Genomic DNA, 25812 nt, shown 5'->3' with positions numbered 1-25812 from the left:
AGGTTTGTAAATTTTTTCTTGTTTGTGATGATTAAATGAGTCTATGCTGGCTTCTTCACTGGAAAAATGACATTTATAAAGTCCGCTCCCATGACTATATTTTCAATCACACCAGAATACTTCAGTTCTCACCTTTAGCCATGTGGCTTCAGGAAACTATACCCAAATATCTCATGCAAATGTCGGTTATTTTAAAAGATCTCTTGTGTAACAGAGTGGACATTCACTAAAACATCAAAAGGTAAAAACAAAAATAAAAATGAGGCTTGAAAATAAATTCTTAGCAACAGGGTTTATGTACACTGCTTTTTGAAGAAAGAGAGAGAGAGAGAGAGAGAGAGCTGTTAACTCCCCAAAACACCCTGGTTCAATATTTACCTGACAGCTTTGTCATCTTGACATTTTCCCCAGTGCATTTCCTTCTTTATCAGGTATTATTTTACAAGAGATTTCTTGTTATACAGAAGTAACATAAATCAATCTATAACAGAAGAATTTGTTTAACACATTTATTCTTTAATAGGTTGCATGATCATATTTCATTGATCTGTACAATAGAAAAAGAAAATCTTACGACTAAAACAGAGTTTGTGGAGACTGGCACATGGTAAACCTATTTAGTCTTTTCAGAGGTTCATTCTTAGATTTTAATGTTAAATAACAACTATTCATTTAAGCTGGTCTCACTGAATATCTTGACCTTTAGCAATTCCACACACAGCAGCTTATTGTGGTATCCTTTAAATATAAGAAATAAGAATGTTTAACTTTGCTATTAAAAGAAAAATAAAAGAGTACTGTGTGTTACATGGCCCATGAAATATTGGCGGTGTGCTCCTTGGCTTTCATTCGAAGAACTGCGATACTGGAAGACCTCCTTTCAAACTCTGGCTTTGTTTCAAATGCATGTCCATTGGTTGCTCCAGTAAGAAGAGAGTCAGTGAAAAAATTGTTGAGGGGCACGTGACTGAACTGGTTCTGGTGGTTTGAAAACCCCGTGTAACTGGAATCTGTCCGAGGCGAGTGAGAATAAGGTGTCATACAGGAGGAAGTGTCACGTGGTAACATGCATGAAGTAACCACAGAACCACCACTTGCATTTCCTGCCCACAAATTGTTCTGAATCTGGAATATATAAAACAACAAATATTACATTTACATGTTCTCACTTTTGTTCTCTTACTTTTGTTAAGTTGTATTTACTAAATTTGGTTAACTATTCATTGTTTGCTCCTATTGGGTGGTCTGTAATTACATACAACAATGACTAAAAAATAATTATTTGAGAGTTCCTTCTAGTTTGTTATACTGAAATAGAGCAACAAATCCCACATTCTTGGCCACATAACACACTCTCAAACATGTCTATCTCTTATTAAAAAAGTATTACTTTCGGGGCCGAGCACGGTGGCTCAAGCCTGTAATCCCAGCACTTTGGGAGGCCGAGACGGGAGGATCACAAGGTTAAGAGAACGAGACCATCCTGGCTAACACGGTGAAACCCCGTCTCTAATAAAAAATACAAAAAACTAGCCGGGCGAGGTGGCGGGCGCCTGTAGTCCCAGCTACTCAGGAGGCTGAGGCGGGAGAATGGTGTGAACCCGGGAGGCGGAGCTTGCAGTGAGCTGAGATAGATCGGGCCACTGCACTCCAGCCTGGGCAACAGAGCGAGACTCCATCTCAAAAAAAAAAAAAAAAAAAGTATTATTTTCATAGTCATGATTTTAAAAATGAATCTGGAAGATTGAGTCAAAACTCATGACCAATTCATATGCTTAGAATCTGGTTTTAAGTTTAAAGATAGTTTTTGTCTTTCTAAACAAAATGACATGAATGCATTTTTTTAAAAAATTCTAACTTGGACTCCTGGTGTGGCAGTTTTTGTTGGAAACCGTTGCTGACAATAGACTGCTCTGTAAAGATATTTTTGATCAAACTCATTCTGGAACATGTTTGCCCGCCCACTGCTTTTGGTATCCTATAGTCTTGAAGAAACAGCTCTGAGAATCTGGGAAATTACAAAATATGTGAATACACATATTTTTTAAATTTCTTGTATGATTTATATATGATATAATGAATTCAAAACAGACATGTGACCTGTAAAACCAAGTTAGAATTCTAAAACATGGGCCATTACCAAATAATGGAATCATAAATGAGAAAGCTATGTAATTATTTAGAAAAAATATCAGATGAGTATAATGCAGTTGCTCTTATTTTATGTAGTACTACTATATAGTAAAAACTGCATTATCATTGACACCCAAGATATTCACATTTCATACAATTAAATCTCTACAGGAAACAATTCAATGCAATATTAACAAGTACAAATTTATCTAAAGTTACTAGCATGTAAAAGAAATGTGATGTACACCTTATATAGCATGAATTTTAAGTGGGACATATCTCAATCTTAATATACAAGCTATTTAAACAAACAAAAACACAAAAACAGGAACCGCGTACGTTACTGGGAAGCTCAGAGAAAATCATGACAAATGGCAGGAGCTGGGGAAGGTAAAAAAGAAAATGTTGCGTGGGATAGCAATACTATGATGCAGCCCTTTGAAGATGAAATAAAACTGAATGCTTTTAGCAACATTATTATAATATATTTGAACTAGAACATAGCAGCAATACACATGCTAATCACATCAGGCTTTCTTATCTTTTAAAATAACGATTGCAAGAGTTGAATTATCAATGAGTAGGACACATATGTTTTCCTATATTTGTTTTTACATAGAGATTCCAGGCTCCTACATATAACGTCTGGTGTGGTCTTACAATACCCATACTTGAGTTGTACTTTCTATGGCAACTAATTTTCAAATAATAGCAAAAAATACATTAATAAATCTTCTAGATCACACTGGTAAAAAAGGTACTCTGTCACTCAAGAAAGGACTGATTAACCAGGTTCAAAATATAAGAGAAAAACCTTAATAAGTAATTTCAACCTTTAGGTGGGGTTTCAGTGATTGGCAAGGTGCTTATATATCTGTGTTGTCTTAGAAAATAACTCTTTATATAAATATATGTATAAGCTGCTTTAAACTTGTTAAATATATATATATGTAGAAAGAGACAAAGAAAGAGATCTACATATCTATATCTAAATACACACACACACACACACACACACACATATGATTTGCATGTTTTGTTAATCCTTAAATTGTCTCAAGCTATGTTCTAATTCTGGCTCATTCTACTATATGTGTTCCATTTTAGGCAAAACATAATGATTGGTACCAGTGATTGCTGAGTTATGTATCTCAAATCAACAAGAGGGCTGTTAATGTCATTACTCTGTCAAACTACCTCTTCTAACTTCATCTGAGTGATTTTTCCTCTGACATTCAATCACACATTGTGCTACTCGGCAAAAACCACAGTCACATGTCTGACAAAAGAGCTTTCAGAAATGAAAGTGAACTTTGCTTGCATACTTAAAAAAAAAAAAAAAGGAACACAAGATAATGAAAGAGAGATTATTTATATTTTGTTTGTTAAAGAATTGCTTGATTTATACAGTGCTGCTTGATTTTTTTATTAAAATAATTCATTCATATTCCAAATGCACAGAAATATATTCACGAACTAGATGAAAAAACTAAAATCAGAAAGGTAAAGGCAAGGAAAGTAACCTATAAATATAAATTAAGAAAATATTGCCTCCCTAACATAATTAACATAAATGTACCTATAAATTGAAAAACATTCTGTAGAGTACATACAAAAATAAGCAAATTTTATTTTGATCAAAACTTCTTATCTGGACATGATCAAGCATGTTATATGCATTACTTTTGATGAAATAATTTCTAACACATAGACATGCTTTTCTGGACAGAACAGACTGGTAAAGTAAATATGATAGCAATATTTTAATTGGGCTTGTGAAGATATCCTAAATATTTTGAAGACTGTCATTTATTCCCATAGGTAGAGATACCCTCACACATTTTTACTGATCTATCTTGTTTTCAAAATGTCTATTTCTTCCTCCTCCCCAGCCCCACCGCTGATCTTTCCTTTTTAAAATTTCCAACACATCTTTATTTGACTTCAGAAACATTGTTGGTTTTCACATTGTGAGTTTGTTTGGATGCAAATCATAAAAGATAGCATCCTCAGTATATTGTGATTTTACTTCTCTGAAGCCTGCCCTCTGGGTGTTGAAACATTTGATGATGATGCTCAAGACCATGTTCATTATAGCTAATGGTTATCATTTAATTACCATGTGTCAGGCATTATTTTAAATACATTATGAACACTTTTAATTGTTTCAATACACTAGACAGTGTGTTATTTTGCTATCCCCATTTTGAGGATGGTAATACTATAGAACAGAACTGAAGAAGATCACCCAAGATTTCATAGTTCCAATGGTGGAGGTCGAATCTCAACCTAGGAAGCCTTAGAAATGCTGTAATAATGACTAGTTTTATGATTTGAAATTATTTATTAACTCATTATCCCTACTTTGTGGAGGTTCATAGTCTACTCTCTGAAAGAAAAACCCGCAATTATTTCTCACAACTGTTTTGTCATCCTCAGGTCTAACAACGGTACACGGTAAATCCTTAACACAAATTTATTAAGTGCTTGAAAAATATGGACTGATCCATCTTGCAGGTATAATCAAAATTTTATGGATGATTTATGTTAATATATCAAAATTTTTGTTTCATTATATGAACTCCCAAATCACCATACTCAATAATTTTAGCAGTAATCATGAAAATTACATTCCTAGACCTTGCTAACTTTTAGCCTTTACCTGGGAAGTTCTTTATTCTTATTATCAAACACTGATTCTCCACCACAGATACATATCCTTTGAGACTCTGATTCATTTAGTATGGCTCAGGGGATCTGTATTAAAATAATAGTAATAAAATACACACATGGAATTCTGAAAATCAACTGAAATTAGGAAAGACTACTGGAGTCCAACTTCTTTCCAAATGAAAAACTCTTTGTACACCAATGTTGTTTACCTCTTGCGATAAGAAGTTCACCTGTTTTAAAAAAAAACATTCCATTTCTTTGGAGAGTTCTGTAAAAGTAAGCTGTTATATTCCTCTACCTCTACCTATGGCTTCCATTTATGTGCCCTATAATGATGCAGAATAATATCCTCTTTCTTACATGTAAAAGTCTTAAAATGTCATCAGGCATGATGATACAACCCCCAAGTCTTTTTACTCCAGGTAAACATCTCCAGTGCTTTTAACCACTCCTCATATGCCTTAGTTTCTAGACACTGTATCATTCAGATCATGTGATTCTGGATATGTTCCAGGTTATCAATACCCTTTACCCTTATCAACACATAGCATCTACACCAGAATATCATACACTGCATATAATCTCATTGCTGTAGGAAAAACCTGGCAGAACACATCTTTGATCTAGGCCATCTAGATTTGATTCAACAATAACGTTATTTGAGCTAATGGCTGACTATACTGATGTCAAGCTGGACTCACACTGTTCCTCCATCCCTCCAATATATTCTCACATAGGCAGTAATTTTTTAACTATGCCCTGGAATCTATAAATCCATGTGCACATTATCTAAAAGTGCATATTACTTTTTTGTCAACTGGGAAGTCCATCAAAATTGCACTCTGATTCATTAAAGGAAAAATCATATTTGTGGTTCGATTTTGCAATTAAAAAATAGTAACTTTCTTCCTAAATAGGATAACTATTCTGATTTTGAACTATTTCATAGATACTACAATGACAATACCTGGCAACATATAATTTTGCAGTGTTTTTGTAGGCCTCTGTTCAATATTCAAGGGGTTTACAACCAGAAACAAATAATTCCCATATCCTTCTTGCATGTGTGTTTTTTAAAAAAGAAGAAGAAGAAGAAAAAAGATTGACTGCCTTTACATTTTTTTTTTCTTCGCTGTGTTTAAAAGGAGTGGAGAATCTAAAAACATTTCATGTTTTAATGTGCTCCGAAACTTTTTAAAAAAGACTTTTAGGGGTGTGTTCAAGGCACTATCCAGGGAACTCTGTCCAGGGAACTTGGCCAACTGCCCCCCATTAGCATGAATGGAAGTTCAGCGGATTTACTGCACTTCACTTTGAACATTTGCCCCTTCCTTTTTTTCTAACCAAATAAACGTTAACACTTAATTATCCCATGATTTTGGAATTTTTAGAGAAAAGTTTTATTTTTGTCATATTTATTCCAAACTGAAACTTAATGCATTTAATATTCATTTTTTCCAAGGAATTAAAAGCAGTAGAGAGGAAGGAGAAGGGAAAATCTATAAATATACATTAATATAAACATAAATACTAAGAGCTTTTTACTGTGGATACATATTTGTAATAAATTCAAGCACTTCAGTAAGTTATGGATAGAAAACTATTTATTTCATTTACCTTAGAACCTTGATATGAATATATTCTTTGTAATCACAACTACAAAGTAGATTTTGTGGTTCTAACCCTCGTTAATATTTCTAATATATTTATTGATTTTATATAGTGAGTAATTTTTAATATATTTTTCTAAAAAGGCCTTTTAAAAGAATAGTGAGTTTGTTAGTTTTTGACTTAATTGTAAAATAGTACGGTGTAACAAAAAAATTAGTTTCATGATAGCATTTTATAGTCAATATCCTAATGTTAGTGCTATTTAGAGGAAACACTATCAAATTTCATAGAAATACTAAACATGAAAATATGTGAGTAACAACCTTCTCTTAATTTTAAAGCATATCCAAAACTACTAATTAACAAATTTTTTCTACCAAACTAAGTTTAACTCTACTTCTCATCTGTATATAGACTACTCCTATCTCCTGCCACCAACATCGATCATATTTACTTGCATAAACACACATACATACACATACATATGCACACACACTCCACGTGCACACTCACATAAGTTTCGCATCACATGCTCACAGTTTCCTGTGGGAATTAAAGGGTACTTTAAAAGACAGAGATCAGAGATTCACCGGGTTACTTGTGATGATGTTATAGCAATACCTCTTTACATTAAAATCTAAAAATTGATTTGCGTTTCCTCTTTGACATACTGTTTACTTTTACTAACTTTTCTGTATATCATTTAATACTATATAAATGTATTATGACAGTATCACTATGTAATTGAATTTACTAGATTTGTACATGTTCTCTTAAAAAATGAAAACACTGATTTCTGCAAAAACAGCTCTATTTTTAAAGAGACTATTATGAAATTCACTAGTATTCCCATTCCTGTAATATTTACATGACAAAATATTAATAAGAATCGTATGCTTAGCAACATGCAGATATTTTTAGCTGTTGACTAACTTTAGGATCCCATTAACTTTTCTATTTACTACATCAGTAAGTTGCTGGCAGGGAGAAAGAGTATAAGTGAATCTTCAAATATTGAATTTGCCACCAGTGACTAACACACACTGAGACTTTGTCTACCTGAAAGAAAAGATCCCAACTTGAATTATTTAAGCAATGAAAAGATTAATCTGAGTATTTTTTAGGTACTCCCTAAGGTAAAAGTGAGGGTACATTTTCATCAGTATCTACCCATTAGATCTAATTTTCACCAAAAAATGTTTTAAGTTGATATATAGAATATTTAGATTTTGATGAATCAATTGACATTTCAAACATTCTTAAAGTACTTTTTCAATATATATTATTAAACTAAAGTGATTAGAAATAATTTATTCATCAGAAATAGATCATATACTAAATACTGTCACTTTTACTTTTTAGTAAAATTCCATCTTAGATATGTGTACAGAGATTTGAAACAAAAAAGGTGTCTTTTCCATTTAAAAAAAAAAATCACCATTAAATATCACACCCATATGAGACTGATAATTTAAGAAGAAAATGGCTTAGCAGAAAAATAAATGTGTATGTCTACTTTTAGTGCAAAATTAAAAGCACAAAGCTTAATAAGAAATGTTAATGTCTGTAAATTTTCAGAATAACATCACATAAATGTGTTTACATTTTTCATTATTCAAATAATAATTGAAAAATGCTCCAAATCCAAGATATAAGAACATTAAGAAATTTTTTCTTTGGTGTTGGCTGTATTCTTAAATTCTACATTTAGTGACTTTTAAAAAGAAGATTTATAGAAACTCTCACGATTGCTTTAAAATGAAAGTTTTCAAATCAACTCATTTAAGGAAGAAATAAATTGGTAACACCTAGCCTTTGCTATTTTATTACTATCAAGCAATAATGATCACATGGAGGATTTTCCAAACATGTGTTACATTATTTTTCATGTATTTTAATACACGTATGATCGCTATTGCTGATTCATCAGTGTCTGATTCATTTTAGTGATGAAATTTTCCTATTGAAACAAAATTCACAATATAAGAAATAAAGATAAAAATGTAAGCTTGTAAATTAAGCTTTTATGCATAAATAACTTAAAATATGAATTAAATATGCAAATATTTTAACTTGCACAGAAAATTTTTAATTTTAGAGATCTTGCTTGGAGTCATATATGGACTTTGAATTTCTTCTTAAAATATTGAGTGAAGCTATTGATTTTACTCATCATCTCTTTGTATTAACTACAAAGTTGACATTTTATTTTTGTATTTTTTAAAATCAACTGTGAGTTTGTACCAAAGTTTACCTATTTGATGTCCATGATGTAGAACAAAAAAGAAAATCCATAGACACATGAGGCTTCATAAACATGGCATGCATATAATTCTGGATTAAAGTATATCATAAGGTTCACACTAACAATAGTGTAAACAGCAGATTTTAAACCACAGGTCTGTGCTCATAGACTTCCTGGGCTTTGATGGCTTAATTTTCTGCCTATCATTTCTCCATCTTCTTGTGAGGTTTTCATATGTATAAGCTAACACTGGCACTCTGCAACATCTATTTTTATTTTCTTCTTATTTATTTGGTTATCTACTCAACCTACTTATTTACTTTCCTTGTAAAATAAAAAATATTTATTTAAAAAAATTTTGTTAACTTATTGTGTACAGTCACATTAGAATATTACCTTTTCAAAAGAACAGACCTAATTACTTTCATAATTGACATGAATGCACTTTGTTTCTTTTGGATGATATTCTTTGCCTCTTTAAAGTTTTTGTACATGCAACAAAAAAAATTAAAGTTTTAATAAAAATGAAACATTTCATTTTTATTAAAACTTCTTTTCATTAAATGAATTCCATTTAATTAAAATTAAAATATTTCAACAAAATAAAGAATTCACTGTAACTAACTGTATCTTCACCTAAGGATACTGACAAAATTTGTCTCATGCTGCACATAACATATATATATATGCACACACACACATACATATATAAAGATTTTATTCATATTTATTTAAACTCTATATAAATTTAAATCAGTATATTTACTCACTGCAAAAACTATATTTTGGTAAGGTAGATTAACATTATATTTCTTCTATCACTTTAAATATTTGTGTTTATTAACAGTGACAAATTTGTGCAATATCAACATGATTTTTTGAAAATGATGGTAATATTTTTGGTCATAAGTCATACAAGAATTTTCACTGTATCATTGTATGACTTTCATTGGTTGTTTCATGGATGTAAAAGCATTCATTATACAATGTGTTAATTGCCACTATATTAGTAATATTTTTTAAAGATTTTGGTTTGTTTACTTCAAATATTTGGAAAAAAGTAGAAATTATAGGGATAAAATTATGATACTTTCTCCAAAGGTAAAAAATGTTACAAATGCCTTTTAATTATAAACCACAGTGGTTGACGGAGACAAGTCCTATGTTCCTTATTTAGCTTAAGTTAAGACAGCCATTAAGATTAATATAGAAACTGCTGTTAAAACCAAGGTAGATAAACAATATGTCTACACTCTATTATATGGGATCTACTATTATATGAAAACCTTGGAATTTCATTTTTTAATTGTATCATTACAATATTTGAAATAGAATGTGTTAAACTAAAATGTTTTACAGCTTTAATCTGTGTATTAAATTATAAAAGTTACTACCAATTACCTATAACTTGAATCTACTACTTGGCATGTTCAAAATATAAGTGGTATATATTTCTGAAGTCCTCAGTAATACAACAGAATACAAGACACTGTGTGGATTCCTTGGTACATTTGGTAAGCATAGATTTAGTCATAGTTTTCACTATACAATACTCAGTGAAACCTCATTCAAAATTTTGGTGGGAAAAGCACTTCGGTTCTTTTTCTGAAATTTGTGATGAAAATATTTACTTTATAAGAAAATAATTCTGGTGAATTGAAAATAAACTTTTCTAAAGTTACCATATTTGGTTTTCAATTTAAAAAGGAAAGTATATTTAACCAAATTCAATATTTCCCTAGATCCCTAAATAGTAAATTTACTCACAGATTGGATTAACTTAAATGCTACAACATAAGATAACAAGCAATTTAGCTACCTGGAGAGGCAGGGACTTTAGAACAAAATTAATAATAACTAATGGAAATGATAGAAATCTTACGACTTATTAAGTTCTGTTTTGTACTAGGCAATGCCCTAAGTAATTTGCATAAACAAGTTTGTTTAATATTCACAAACATTATATGAGCTTTTACCCCCATTTTATAAATGAAGAGAAATGTTCCTCATGGTTAATTCATTTGTCAAATGTCTAAAAGCTATTAAACTGAAAAGCCAAAACTTGAACTCACATCTCTCTGACTGGGAAGTTCATAGTCATTAATGGCCCTCTTCAAATCCCAGGATACACCTCTGTAGTCTACAAACAGAGGGCTTTCCTACTCGGAAATCCATTTAGTCTTCACAATAACAGAAAAACCATCATCATCTTAATCATCTACACCATCAATACCACCAACACTAGCACCAACAATACTTCCATTTTACAAATAAACAATCTGAAGATCAAGTCGAAGTTGTAACTCAAAGTTATCTATCTAGATAATAATGTCAATGCTCATGTAATCCAAACCTAAGAACATGAAATTGTAAAGTTTCTTGTAAGAAATGAAGGGTTATTATAATTCTCAAGAAAACACTTATACATTAAGAAAAAATATTTTATTCACTAAAATAATTTTTTTAAATGCTTTGGTTTTGCTATACTAGAAACAAGTTAAAATGTAATATCAATAGATCTTTGCTTGCTTTTTAAATTTAAGGGCAAAATTATTTAGATTTATGGTTTCTTGGGCCTAGTTTGCACCAAGAAGTGTTTGCAAATTTAGTACAAATATTACCCAGTTTTTAGTCTTTCTACAAAGCAGAGAATTCTGTCTAGATCATTTACATATCCCTGATCCCTGCAATAGTGCATGACATATATTTGCTTTGAAATGCAAATAACTTTGGAATAAAAGTCAACTGAAAAGTGTCTGCAAATCTTTCTAGCCTATTCTTTCTAACAGAAGAAGAAATTGAGGAAAAGTTAATTGCTTATACCACAAAACTGGTTAATAACACAAATTCAGAAACTATCTGTTTTATTGAAAACTGATTATTTTTGTTTTATGATACACTACTTAATATATTAATATACTGAAGTGAATCTGTACTATTACTCACATCTATCCAATGTCTATATAATTTGCTCAATCCATAGCAGAGCATCCTTGGTGATACAAAGGTGACTAGTAACTGGGCCATATTTTAAATATTTTACATTGTAAATGGGAAGTCAGATCTTTAATACAACCCACCAAAATGTCAGTGAGAAAGTGATGTGCAGATAGATGGCACATTCCAGAGGCTTCATGGAGTAAATATGGCTTAGGTGAGGGAGGGAAATTCAAGATAGAAGAAACAGATTCATCCCAAGCAATGACAATGCTTTCAAAAATGTCACCTCTTGAGGAAAAATGAATACATTAATTTAGCTAAATCATAGCATTGCCAAATGCCAACTGATCTCTTCAGCCCAAATAAAGAACTTAAACAAAAAGATACTATTGTCAGTACATCACAATGTACTACCTTAAAATATGTTAATATGAACATCACATCTCTCACTTTCTTATTTGTTTGCTATCAAAGATAAGCAAGTTTAAGAAAAAAATCTTATAACAGTCAGTGAAGTGTTTAGGCTTTCTAAATGTTTATAAATTTAAAAACAGAAGTGTTTTTACTTTGCAAAAATGATGTGATATTTTAGGATCCAAGTTAAATTATTTCACTGTTCAATAATGAATTAAAGAGATAATGTCACATAAAGGTCTCTGGGCTTCTGAGCTCAGAAAACCTGAGCTCAAATTAAACAAGTTAGTAGATACAAGAAAGAAGCACAGTGTCTGGCTTTAAATATGCCCCCAATTATTAGTAATTATTTTTACCGTTACAGCTGTTGTTACTATAGTAAAAAGAAGGCCAGTTGAAGCAAAGTATTTATTAGAACATATTAGAAAGTATTAATTACTATATAGAAATAAACATATTATGATTGTACATCTTGAGCAGGCTTGAGGAGCTCATTTTCTAAACTATCTCTGTTTTTCATGTATTTCTATGTATGACTTTTTCTTCCCTGCCAAATTGCTAATTCTTTATTTCTGTCCTTCCTCTAACATTTTCTAGTTTCCAACTTTTCTGAAATTAATACTTTTTTTCTGTAATTAACAGTCACCAAATCCAGTGTCTTATTGGACTGAGTTATTGGATTCTACTTCTGTTTCTATTTCTCCCATTACAAGCTCCTATTTTCCTATTTTCAAGACCCATGATAAAAACACACACACACACAGACACACACACACACACACACACACACACACACAAAACAAAACAAACAAACAAAAGTTTCCTTTAGGCTAACTCGTGAGAGACATGATCTTGGCACAAGTATTTTTTCAAACAAACTAAAAAAGTATTCTATATATATTTAAGTTAAAATAAAAATTTCCCCTGGCTTTATCCAGTAGCTACAGTGGGGAGCTGCAGCCACATAATTTCAGAAATTTTGGTAAACAAACATTAAATGATTTACCAATACAGGAAAGTACTATGGATTTCATGGTATTAATTTTTATGATTATTCACGATTGGCACTGTTAAAATAATTCCAACGTATGTTCTCCATTCTTAAATTATCAGGTGGTATAGCCAATGTATACAAATGATGAGGAGTAATTAGTGCAACATTCCCATGATCTGTAGGGGGAAATTTTTAAAGTGAATTTTTCATTGGAGTGAAAAAGATGATCAAATATATAATTTGGTGTACCATGTCCCTTCCTCCATTGGTGTCTAGGCTACCTCATTCTTCTAATTAATAATACATAAAGCTTTGAGGTACATTAACACAATGGCAAGATAACCTTAGGGAAAAGAGATGGTTAGTCACAGTACATTGAGTCATATTGAGCCTTTATTCAGGTCTTAAAACTGTATAAAGTTTTAAATTCAGAATAGTTGCTAGGCACTATTCTGAATGCTTTACCCTGTATATAGGGCTTAATTAGTGGTAGGCCCTATTCTGATTGCTTTGTCCTATACCAAAGAAGCAAGAAGAATCAAATATAAAACAACCAACATATAGGGACAGAAAAGTGGAAAACAGACAGAAATGGGGTTTGAAAGGAAATGAAGACTGAAAGAATAAGATGCACAAAAAAGTAGTCATAGTCAAGTGTTGTGGAATATACTTAGTAAGACTGTTTAAAATCCACGTGAGGAGCTCGTAATTTGTTACTTTATTACGTCTGAAGTCACCACAGTCAAGTAGTTCAAAATGATATAAACCATTCTCCATTTCACCTATATTTTTATTGTTATTTCACAGGTTGTGGCTCCCCCACATTAAAGCACAGACTTAGAATAATGCAGCTCAAGCCTTATGCTCCTTTGGTATCATTTAAATATATTCACAGGGAGAGACAATCTATTGTCAGGTTAAAATCTGGCAAGTGGGAACCAAATTGTCTCTGGTCAAATCTGAACTTCACCTCACCTCTTTCTCATTTGAGCAATGGAGATAATTAGTAACACCTAGCACATAAGGTTGGTGTGAGGATTAAATGAGATAATATATGTAATCTGCTTAGAACAGTGTCCAGATATACAGTAAGGGCTACAGTAGTGTTAATAACCATGAAGACACTGCAGTCCCTGTCCTCATGGAGTTTGCAGCCTAGAGGGGAAACATTTTTACAGAATTTTGTTTAGAAACAAAAGGCACTCAAACTAACTCAAACTGACTTAACTAAGGCACTCAAAAATATTTGGCAAACAAAATTTCACTAGCCCTATGATGATAAATAACCACCAGAGGTATCCTCATGCTTTAAAATAGGAGAAAACATAAGGTAACTTCTTTAAGATAAATTTTAAAAGAGAAGCAAGATTCCTCCTATGACAAGGAGATAGGGGGCATTTACTGAAAAGGTATCCATAACAATAGTCTTCTAGCAAACTATCGGGTAAAGGCTTAGATGTAGCGACCTTTATAGTCTCTCCTGCAGGAAACCACTTGTGTGATCACGAACCAATTCCTTAACTCAATTGAGCCCGTTTTCATAACTTTTTTAAATGAAGGAGTTGAACAAGGTGACCTCCAAGGCTTCTTTCATTTAACATATAATATTATATTAACAAATTTGGGGGATTTATCTGGAGGAGTGAGGTTTATAAAATTGTTTTTTAAGAATCATAAAAGGCATAGGAACACAAGGAAAGAACAACGTTAAAGAACTGAATTTGTACTCATAGTGTTGAAGAAAATGAATACTCAGGTTTGGGGTTCAGATCATCTAGTTACTAAATTTTCAAGGTATTTCTCCAGCATATCTGTTTCATAGGTGTTTTCATAGGGGTCTCTTACAATGCATATCATTAAATAATAAATAACGAAATAATGCATAGCTTGTTCCTTATAACACAGGTGTTTTTTATCATGTATCAAATACAGTTCTGAATATCATTATTAAGTATTAGGAAAAAGTGACAAAAAATATATTGGAAAGACAAAACATTTACATTCATTACAAAATATGAAAAAGAAATATATGGAGTCTCTATATTGAAAAAGAAAAATGGGAAGGAAAAGAATTTCTAACACTTTTTGTAATCAAGTAAAAGAGCACCCATTATAAAGGGAAGCTGTTACTTATCTGTGATTAATTTTTAAAATTATGTCTGGTACTAATTCTATCTCTGTTTAAGTCATACAGGACCAAATGTGGACCTTGAGAGAATAAGCAATTTGAACTCTGAAAAAAAAAAAAAAAAAAAAACAATAGAAAAAGAGATATATTTTTAAGTGGAGTTAAGGGCTTCATAGGCCACATTTGACATCAGGTGTTAGTATAGTTCATAAAACAATATCCACAGAGATTGCATGCCAGGCAATACTCTAGTTACAGTATTTTTAAAAGTTAACAAAAGGAGAGAGTCTGAGTAATTAGAATGTAGAATAATTAAAAGACCTGTATCATTAAATGATGCTATTTCATTTGTTGCAATATACAACAAAATCCAAAAGAAAAAAATACCCTGAAATATTTTTAAATGAATGACTCTAAGAAAAACAAGAAAATAATTTAGAAAAATTAAAACTTAGCAGACATGAAGAATGTTTTCTGAAGCTTAAATTTTCATTCTTGACTATTATATCACATATAATAAAGCCTATGATAACCATTTTAAGAATACACAAACCAAATCTACTTTTCTTGAACAGTATTCTGTGTAGTTTAGCATACCTGTGGGTAGCTGTCAGTCCTTGGCAAAACTGATATATCATAGGTGGCAGCAAAATGGCTTTTCGCTTGTTGTATTTGGCCATAACGTTCCCTTTTTCTCCATTTGGCCCTTCGATTTTGAAACCAAACCTAATTATTTAATAAAAAGTAGAATTTTAGCTAAGGAATATTTGATAAAGCAAATGTGATGTTAAAAGACATCAAACCAGAAAGATAAACCAGGTTAAAAAAATTACTTAAAAAGAAATGTATATGTGTTAGAAAAGGATCCACAGATTTTACTTTTTCTTGTATCTTGATGTGGTAAGTGATTTGCCCATGAGGCAAAATAATTTAACAGAAAGAGGCAGGAGACTTTCGGGAAATACATCTGATATGTCTGAGCCTCTGTTTTCTCATTTAGGGAAAACAAAAAGGAATCAGATTATATGATCCTGAATGCCCCATATATCTCCACATTGTCATGGATAAGTCTCCTTTAAGAGAATGCTGCAAGTCTGGAAGATATATCCGCCATAACATAAATCCAGCCATTCTATAAGCAAATTAATATCTGAGTCTATTAAAAATTATCTTTAAAATATGTCACAAAAGTGAAAGCTCTTCTCGGTTGTGTTCATACCTACATAATCTTTTAAAAATTTAAACATAAAGATTGCATCTAAATATATGGCAGCAGCAGGAACATCATGATTATCTAGAAATAGGAAAAAATGAGATTACATATTTTAATAAGCATGGTAAAAACGAATCATCTAAAGTTGAACTACGGTTTTAAAATACATGAATGTGCCTATTATATACATTATGCAACATATTTTCCCTTATGAAAATGCTCAGATATCTTCACATAATTTCTTTAATTTAAAGCACAGGTAATGGAAATAATATAAGAAATAGCGCAGATAGAACCAAGTGTCAAGGAAGTCTATCAGTTAGTGTGGCAACTAAGGTCACTAAGCTATCTTCCACAATTTCTCTAATTACCTATTAGAAGTATTTTTCATAAAAACCATCTTCCTCAGCAGGTTGGATATTCTTTAATTCATACTTGTAATGCTCCAAGATCTTCACTTTAATATTAAAGGGAGATGCAGAAGATTATATTCAATATATATACTTTAATGTTTTTAAGTGAACATTATAGGAGTAGCCTTTGGGAATCTCTTTAGCTTTCTTCACACAATTATGTTCAGAATATAAAATATTTAGGAAAAAAACTAGAAATCAAATATAAAAAACGCAAGTTGTAAAAGTCTTTTGTTGAAGTTTACTTCAAATTTTCACTATTTTTCATACTCATTTCTAATCTTATTTATCTTTACCTTCACAATTATGGCAACATATCATACTCAGTTTAATTTGTAAGTACATATTACAAATTTAAGATGGCACTTTGAAGAATTTTCAGCAATTGAAATGAGCCAGAGAGCTACATGTTCATCATAGTTTTAGTACGCTGCTGATAAATGCATATTATCCATTGTGCCAAGGCTCAAGACATCAACAACAAAACAAAACAAATCAAATTTTCTTGCTGTCTCCACAGACAAACCCCAGGAACACACTAAGGGAATTTAGTAATATGTTTTTGGGTTTTTTTTTTTTTACATTGACAAAAAGAACTTGACAATTTCCTTAAAATGGGTAATAGTTACCACTCTTATGTGCAAAGCAGCAAAGAGAATGACTTGAGTAAATTAAGTTCAGGCTGGCTCTCTGTGCATGTTCTTAGACAAAAATTAATCAAGACTTGGTGAATGTTAAAGGGAAAAGATGCATTATGTACAGTTGGTCACTCTGTGTGCAAACATATTTGTTTATGGTTACAAGTATAACTAAATATAGACAAAGACAAAGATCTCAAACATACAGAGCGGGTGTTAATACTTGACAATTCTAAAATTCTTTGTTAGCATGAACTTTCTACATATTTACTTCCTGAACCAAGATAAAGTAACCATTTACTTCCACAAAATCAAGTAAAAATCTGCTGCTTGTTATCCGTGTACCACCAGATGTTGTCTCTAATGATGTAAGAGCCTTACAATGGCTTACTCTTAGGAAAAAATACGGTTACTCGATTTAGAACAAAAAAATTCACTATTGTATTCATTCCCCCATTTAAGTAGTTTATGGGAATTGCAAAAATCAATACTTGTAGAGGAGTCAGAACACACACAAAGACAAAGGCCATTATCATGAATTATTGTTGCATTTTAAACTCTTACTACTTGGAAACTAGTAAAGTATAGTTTAAGAATATCCAATTTTGTGAAAATAAAATACTCCTAAGAGGTAAAATTCTACCTGGTATGATCTTTCTTTCTCAAATTATTTAAAAAAATTAAGCATATTGGATCATGCAATTTAATAACTAGAATATATATTATAAACATAATTGAGTATATGCAAAAATTTACTTTAAAGCCATTATTTTTATTGCCTATACAAAATTCATATAATTTATCTAGGGTTTAAAAATTAAAATGGAATATTACATATTGACAACTACTAGAACTATAAAATTGTAAATGAGCACGATTTGATCTTGTTTTTAATTATCCATAGTGAAAACATTCTACTATATGCATAACAATTGCGAATTTGTGGGATTGCTTCTTTTTTTTTCTTTTATTATGCCTCCAACTCTAGTAAATTTCTAGATGTATGGCCTATTATACAAATAATTTACAAATACCTGATATATAATCTAAAAAATAACTTCAGTGGCTAATAAAACTGAAAAAAAAAATAAATATACCAATTACTAAATAGTCCTGATTCTGCTTTTCATCCTTTAAAAATTGCTTTTGAAAATCAGAGCTATATTATCATATTGTTATATTTGAATGATTGTTAATTTTTATGTCTACTTAATAACTCAAGTGTTCTTTTGTTTTATATATTGCATGAGTTGTCAAAATTTTTGCAATTAAAACATAATTTTAGTAGACATATATTCATATATTTTACTCTGTTCCTCATCTTCAGCTACGGAATCAGTTTGTTTCTTTGTAGCAAAATGCACTTATTCAATTATTCTAACACCATTCATTTTCCTATCCCATCCATCAGGGCCTCTGTTTGGCTCCTACCTGGACCCTGGCCTCAGTGAGCTCTGTCCTCAGGGCAAGCTGTTCTCTGACATACACATCCGGGTAATGAGTTTTCTGAAAGACTTTCTCCAGCTCCTCTAGCTGCAAACTGGTGAAGGTGGTTCGGTGTCTCCGCTTCTTACTGCTGGATACATTGCTGTCACATTTATCCCCAAGTTCATCCAGCTCCCCCTTCTCTTGCATCCCTTTCACGGGAGACATTCGGAGACTGTTACAGTTGTCCATAGGTCTATTCAGTTCAGTGTGAATGGGCTGTCCTTCTACTTTAGTGATCCCATAGTTCACTGTACCCAGAGGAGGAAAAACAACAGTTCTTAGGATTGTGAAACTCATCCCAATTAAATCAATAAGTAGAAGTAATTGAGAGTATCAAGAAATTGGCCTATTAATAATTTATTGTGCCAGTATTAATTCAGTTACCACATTCTACACTTAGTTCATTGTAGGACGGATTTAAATACCATTTTAAAACGTGTGCATGCAACTGATATGATCTGGCAAAATCTGCAGTTCTGTTTTACAGGATTTATATGTTTATGCACATATTTTTTATTTAAGTTCATGTACTGGAATTAAAAGATGATTTGGGTGTTTCATGAAAAAAACCTTAAGCGTCCACGATTTTTGAAAACTAAAGCAAATTTAATGTCATATATTTATCACAGCAGATAAAATCAAGCTACTAATGTGACTCAGAAAATATATTTTAACCTTAAATAATACCTCTATACTAATATCTGAAAGTGATTATCCCCCTTCATGTAAAACGTACTGACGATAGATTTCAGATGTGACATTATTTCCACTAAATTTTGGATATTTCAGCTTTATATCCATGTCTGCATTTACACTTTTTCTTCAAAAATAATCTACTAAATTGACAAAATAAATTTCATGCCAAATTTTGAACGTTCTTTCTATCGGAAATTAGATTTAAGCAGCATTTTTTTTTTTACCTAAACTTATCATGCAGTTCTTTTTAAAATATTTCATATTTCTGCTTAGCTAGTGAAATACGTTTTATGATTGAAAGCTTTACTTTTTTCTCTGCTGAAACATAGAAATTAAAACAGCTATTAAAACATTACAGAGGATGACATCTGGCATTCTGTTAGGGATGTTTAATTTCAGTAATTTTCTTCAGATATGATTGCATGCTTGCAATATGATATAAAACAAAAATGTATCATATAATGCCACACACCCACAAATGCAGTGGACGCACAGAGTGAAATGGGAAGCACTTTTTAAAACGTAAATTCAATCTAGCCAGAATAATAATTTCCAATAGATGATTACACTTTCTTCATTTGTTTCTTTTTTAAAATTACCCCCATAATGCATTTTTACAACTCTTTTCATCATTATACAAATATATTCAACTTTAATGCGCATATAACTTAAATAGCTAACAATTGAGTACTGTGCATTTCAATGTCACTAACGGAGTAACTCTCAAAAATGTTCTCATCACAAAAAATGTCAAATATTTAAGGTGATGGCCAATTTAATTAGCGTGATTTAATCATTCCACATTGTATTCATAAAAACTTTACATTACTTTGTACCCCATAAAAATACACAACCATAATTTGTCAATATATAACAAAGTTTTAAAATTAATGGTTTTCATGCAAAGGAAGATGTGATGTTAAACTAAATATAAAGAAGAGCCATGACTGATTAACAACACGGTTTTGTCTCCTTGGGCAAAATTAAAGGGGGAACTGCAGCAATTAGGGATGGGGGAGGGGAAGCATCAGAGAGGCTAAGGGCATCTCAAGAGAAAGACAGGATCTCTCCTAAATTAAGCGAATGACTGCCTATGTTCATCTTCCTTAACATTTCTCTGTTAAAATTCGCCTTAATAGTGTGATATTTATTTAAAAGTTGATAACGCATCAACTATGTCTCTTATTTTGGATTCCCGACTATTTAAAATAAAATGTTATGATCGAGTCCATCCAGAGTCAATACAAGACATTGCAGAATCATTAAAGAAAGACCTGTCAATTCAAATAACTTTACACATGCATCTAAGAATTCCACAAATACAGATACCAGGTCTGAAACGGAGCCAGAAAACCAACAACTCAGGGTAAGAATAGTAAGTATATGCTCGAATCTTTCTAAACAAATGACTGAAACGACTTAGCTGTTTTTTTTTTTCTCTCTCTCTATCATTTGCGGCTTTATTTTTGATTTACCCTTAGTCACAGGTTACTTATAAGATTAAATAAAATTAAATATGAGATTTTTTAAAAAGAAAAAAAAACTGTGTTCAAAATATTTAGAAAATGAGCTTCTACAGGTCAGTGTTTTGTCAGATTTTGAATCTCCATAAAATAGGGGGCAAGGGGCTTGTTGTAAATATTTCACACTTAATTCGTTTGTTATTTTAAAGCAACCCTCCCCTTATAGCTTAACTGTGGAATATACACAATGATAAGGAGAAGTTCTCTTGGAATTGTAAACGTGCTTTAGCTGTCGCGATCTGAAATAATAGGTTCGTATTAGGTTACAAGATAGATAAGATAGATGGTTTGTTTTGATAACATTTTGACTTGGAGATACTTGGGCATTCAAAGTTGAAGATTTCACCCAGAAGCATTCCGAAGACCACTTCGGTGACTTTTAATGTGAAGTCATAAAAATAGAAAACGTAGAATCTGGGAATGAGTTATTAGGCCAGGGATGCTTTGCCCGAAGCTACTTAATGTGCTTTGGTGTTTAACAAACATTTAACGCGTGTTGTATTGCAAACGCAAAACAGCAGAAATTACAAATTCACACACGCTAGAAATCTAGGGGTCCTCAAACCTAGAAAAAATAACGCCACGTCTCGGAAAATTAAAAAGATTTATCTTTACCTAAAGGAGCTCAAAGGGTTTTTTGTTTTCTGTTTTTGTTTTCGGTTTTTTTTTTTTTTTCTTTTTCTTTTTCTTTTCTTTTCTTTTCCTACTCGTGACGACAGTGACGTACTCTAACGAGCTGTGATCGATTTCAGTTCCTCCCGCCGGGACAGAGAGGCGGGCTCGCATAGAAGCGTTCTGTCTTGACTCAATTACGCTCTATTTAGCGCCCTATAAGTTTACTCCAGGAGCCAGTATTACAGAAGGACTCAAGGATCCGTAGGCGACCAGATTCTACAGCGAAAGGAGAATCGCTGGGAGGCAATCCGGTGCCGGATCTCTCCCTCCCTCCGGCCCCCGCCCCCAAAGGCTGCTGCAGCAGTAACACCGCTTCATAAAGCGAGCACCTTCCACTGCCTCTTCCAGCACCCTCGCTCCCACTTTTCTGCTTCTTCCCTCCCTGCCAGATCTGACCGATCCTGCATTTTGGATTGCGGAAGGTCTGCGGCGGCTCTGGTTGGGGCGCTGGCGACTCACCGCTGCTGTCCTGACAGGGCGAGGTCCTCTCCAAGCGCACGTGATGCTCGGCGCGGGGCAGGGGTCCGAAGGCCTGTACGCATTTGCTCGCAGACGCTTTGCTGTAAAAGGACTCATTGTCCAGCGTCTCCATAACGTGCTCCAGAGGACCTCCCGCGCCCATGTAAAAGTCACTGTTTTTACTCGGAGGGCTCTTGAGGGCAAACTTCTCGCTCAGAAACTCCATAATCCTGGAAGGCGGTCGCGTAGCTCCTGGGGCACAGAAACTGGAGAGCGCTGGGGGAGGGAGCCAGTGGGCGGGAGGAGGGAGGGCCAGAGAGGAGGGAAAGGAAAGCCAACGCTGCGGCGCCGGGAACTGCCCCGCTCCGGTCCCTTTAATACGTCCCGGCTGGAAAAGGAGCACCCGAAGTTGCTTTTATATCTTGAAACTCAGCTGGGCTCCTTGGGCAACCTCCCAGTTCTAATGAATATGAAAATAGGCGGGCGACTAACTCCACCCCGGGTCCCCCCTCCGCCCCCACCCCACCCCCATTTTCCCCACTTACCGGGGCTGAGCGCGTCCAGGCCTAGGATAGACAGACAGACAGCTCCATTTCAGACAAATGCCAGGAGAGACGAACCCCCGACACCCAGATTCATTGCCGCTGTGACAGTGGACTGGCATTTCGGAAGATCTTGGTGAGATCGCAAAGCAGTTAAACCTCCACTCTCCACTGCCTGCGCCTTCCTGAGCCACCCGTCCCCACCCCACCCCCATGCCGGCACTCACTACCAGAAAGATTTAGAGGCGTCTTAAGAACTTGAAAGGAAGTATTGCTCTAAAAGGCTTTCATTTCTTCCGTAAATCGTTTACGTGGAAGATTCACATTAATCCGAAGCCCAAGAAACCAGACGCATTGTCAGCTATTAATCGCAGCGGCAGTAGTGGAAGGGTCGCTTCGGCTTCTAAGCGGGAGGAGCTCGCGTTCCGGGCCAGCTGGGCGCTTTACGAGGCCGTGGCCTTTTCTTTTTCTCTGGGATGCGGCGGCGTGTGGACGCGGTGGCGATGGGTGGGAGATAGAAACCGAGCAAAAGGCAATGAAGCCATTATACTAATGCCAACCAATTCCCTACCCTCTTCCCACTCTTCCTTTTGGTCCACGATTTTATCATTAGACCCAAATTATTTTAAGAAAACCCATTAGGATAAGTGCCTTTGAAGGGCTTTTCTCTAATGTCAAAGGGAAGATTGTTACAAATAGGGGTTTATGAAGAATAGGAATGTCTGCATATTTTTACAGAAATTACTTTTACTTTTAAAGAGTCGCTGTGGAGTTACTCCGAAAAGCGCTCTGGGAGTGAGTGGTGAGCGCGCAGAGCTGGGGGCACTCGCTGTGCGGTGCCCTGGGGGCGGACAGGTCCAAGGCCTCCATTTCCGCCAGAGGGGATGGTAGGGCAGGCAGGAGAGCACTGCTAGGTTGAAAGCCCTTCTGTGTGACTTTTGGCATGACTCTTGGCTTCCCAGGCGCCCGCGGCGCCTGGGGGAAATGCGTTCGGTGCCCTGGGCACAAAAACGCATTTGCCTCAGGCACCCTAAACTAGCAAATTTAGTGAAAATAAGCCAGACATGTGATCCAGGAAGGCCTCTGCTTATGTGTCCTGACACAGCCTTTGTCAACACTGGCACTCACAGCGGCCTTCGCGTTTCCCCAGACAAGCCGGTCAATTATGGTGAGGCCTCGGGCAGGCCAAGCAGTCCCGACTCTGAGGATGGTGAGGCCAAACCCAGCTGCGGTGGGCATGCCGATGGGTTTGAGAGTCTCTACTTTCTTCGGGGATCTTGGCAGACCCTCACCTCTCTGGTAAGACCTTCGAGACCTGACCAGGCCTCAGCCAGAGAGCAACAATCAGGGAGCGCTGTGCACCCCAGAGCTGCTCCTTAGCATTGCGCCAAAAGCAGGGTCGGCCCTAAGCACCCAGATCCGACCGCAGGAACCCGAGCAGATCGGCTGGCAGCAGCAACCTTGGTCGCCCGGCCAGGGTTCAACCCAGACTGTTCTCCCGAGGAGGGGCACAAGCTTAGTTCACATGGCGCAGCGCTCAGTGTGGCCTTGAGTGCGCACTCAGATTCAGGCAAGTGGACACTATTGCTGGGACTAACTAGCTTCTGCTGTATTATTATTACTCTCTTCGGAGCATTGCTGCCAGCACCAACTGCAGTTTGTTAAATTTCAGGGGAGCAAGTTCAAAGAAAAGCACTAGGGACTGAGCTTCAGCAGGAAGCCACGCTGTGTCGGGCGTAGGAGCATAGGAACTCCAAACCAGACAACCTGGCATTCTGAGGTCAGGCCCAGGGGGAGAGGGTGAGGTGTCGAAAGAAGCCATTGAAACGCTCTTCTTAAAGTGTCCTGTAGCATCCCGACCTTGCGTGAGCAGGAGGCTCAGCTCTGCGTTCTTTGGACAGTTTCTAGCCGGCTCCCGGGCAGCCATGTGGAAACGCTGAGTGTTGACTTACTCCTCTTGGGTTGGCCATTTTCTATTCCTTCCTATCCCCTTCGGTATCTTCTTATCTTCAGGTATCCTGAAAGTCTGCCTTTCTCTAATAAACACGGGGAAAGATAAGAAAATGGTCGTTTAATATGTTTTACAAAAATTCACAGCAGCAAGAACAACAGCTATTGCTGACTTGAGGAAATATACAAACTAGTTATCAACCAAGTTATCTTGTAGAGCTGTGCCAGCTTGTTTATAAACATATGTCTTCAAAACCCCAAATTTCCGGAAACACATTAGGTGTCTTTTAAATGAAAGACATGTAATACAAGTTCTAGGATACTTGTATGCCAATAAAGGTCCAACTCATAGAGAAAAGTACAGCTTAGCCGAGGACAAGAGCTGTCTAGTAAACCTGTTTCTACCCCGTTACCAAAACTCACTTTTGATGGTAGTGGTTGGAGGGATGGGGGTAAGGTGTCACCAAACCCACATAATATCCCTGGAGATTCCTGGAAATGCAAATATACTACACAGAATCCCGTGTGTTTTGTGACATGTAACCACATGTGCCCATAACAGAGGGAACAGCTAATGGCAAACTCCCATAACGAATGTTTAATCTGCAGTTTTGGGCAAGAAGCTGGGTATTTGGTTGCCAACAGCTGCATTACATGAATTTCGAGAGGTTGAGATGGAGTTTATGGTTCTGACACAGCTCTAGAGATAGGGGGCATTAACAATACATTGAAAATAATACTAATTAAAACAATACTAATTCAGTAATTTCTAAAAGTCACAGGAAGGGAGAAGAAATTAGATTGGAGATGATCTCAGTTTCCCTGAGATCTACCTGGGCTTTTTCCACCAATGCTTTGAGGATAACCTTCTTAGAAATTGATCATAGTACTTTGATAAATGCTTTCAGCCTTCCAGATCCAGCTTGGCTCCTACTTCCACAGCTTTTAAAAGTCCTCCTCAATTCCAACAAGTCAGCTTGGCCCCAGGGGCAAGTGTGTTCTGAGGCAAGTGTGATCCAGTTTATTAGGTCAGGTTCTAGGTGGGGATTTATCTCCTGGGGCCTCAGCCCATCAACC

The 25812-nt window shown here is 34.6% G+C and overlaps 1 protein-coding gene across 1 annotated transcript; it reads right to left on the bottom strand.

The window, feature by feature from the left end:
- Positions 1-495: 495 nt before the first annotated feature.
- On the bottom strand, positions 496-22618 carry ALX1 (ALX homeobox 1). Its single transcript, XM_023204060.1, has 4 exons — positions 22244-22618; positions 18834-19138; positions 15736-15864; positions 496-1125 (listed from the first exon to the last, which is right to left on the bottom strand). Exons 1-4 carry the CDS (start codon positions 22467-22469, stop codon positions 805-807), a joined length of 981 nt encoding a protein of 326 aa, XP_023059828.1. The 5' UTR covers positions 22470-22618; the 3' UTR covers positions 496-804.
- Between the last annotated feature and the right edge of the window lie 3194 nt (positions 22619-25812).

This window comes from Piliocolobus tephrosceles, chromosome 10 (assembly GCF_002776525.5).
Source record: "Piliocolobus tephrosceles isolate RC106 chromosome 10, ASM277652v3, whole genome shotgun sequence".
Classification (NCBI taxonomy): Eukaryota; Metazoa; Chordata; class Mammalia; order Primates; family Cercopithecidae; genus Piliocolobus; species Piliocolobus tephrosceles.
This window is presented reverse-complemented; position numbering and strand designations above follow the sequence as displayed.

Coding starts and splice junctions, on each gene's coding strand:
- ALX1 (XM_023204060.1), bottom strand. CDS start 22,469: ATGGAGTTTCTGAGCGAGAAGTTTGCCCTCAAGAGCCCTCCGAGTAAA. Junction 15,865..18,833: donor TCACTGAGGCCAGGGTCCAG/GTAGGAGCCAAA, acceptor TTAAATAATTAG/GTTTGGTTTCAAAATCGAAG. Junction 1,126..15,735: donor GGACTGACAGCTACCCACAG/GTATGCTAAACT, acceptor TATATATTCCAG/ATTCAGAACAATTTGTGGGC.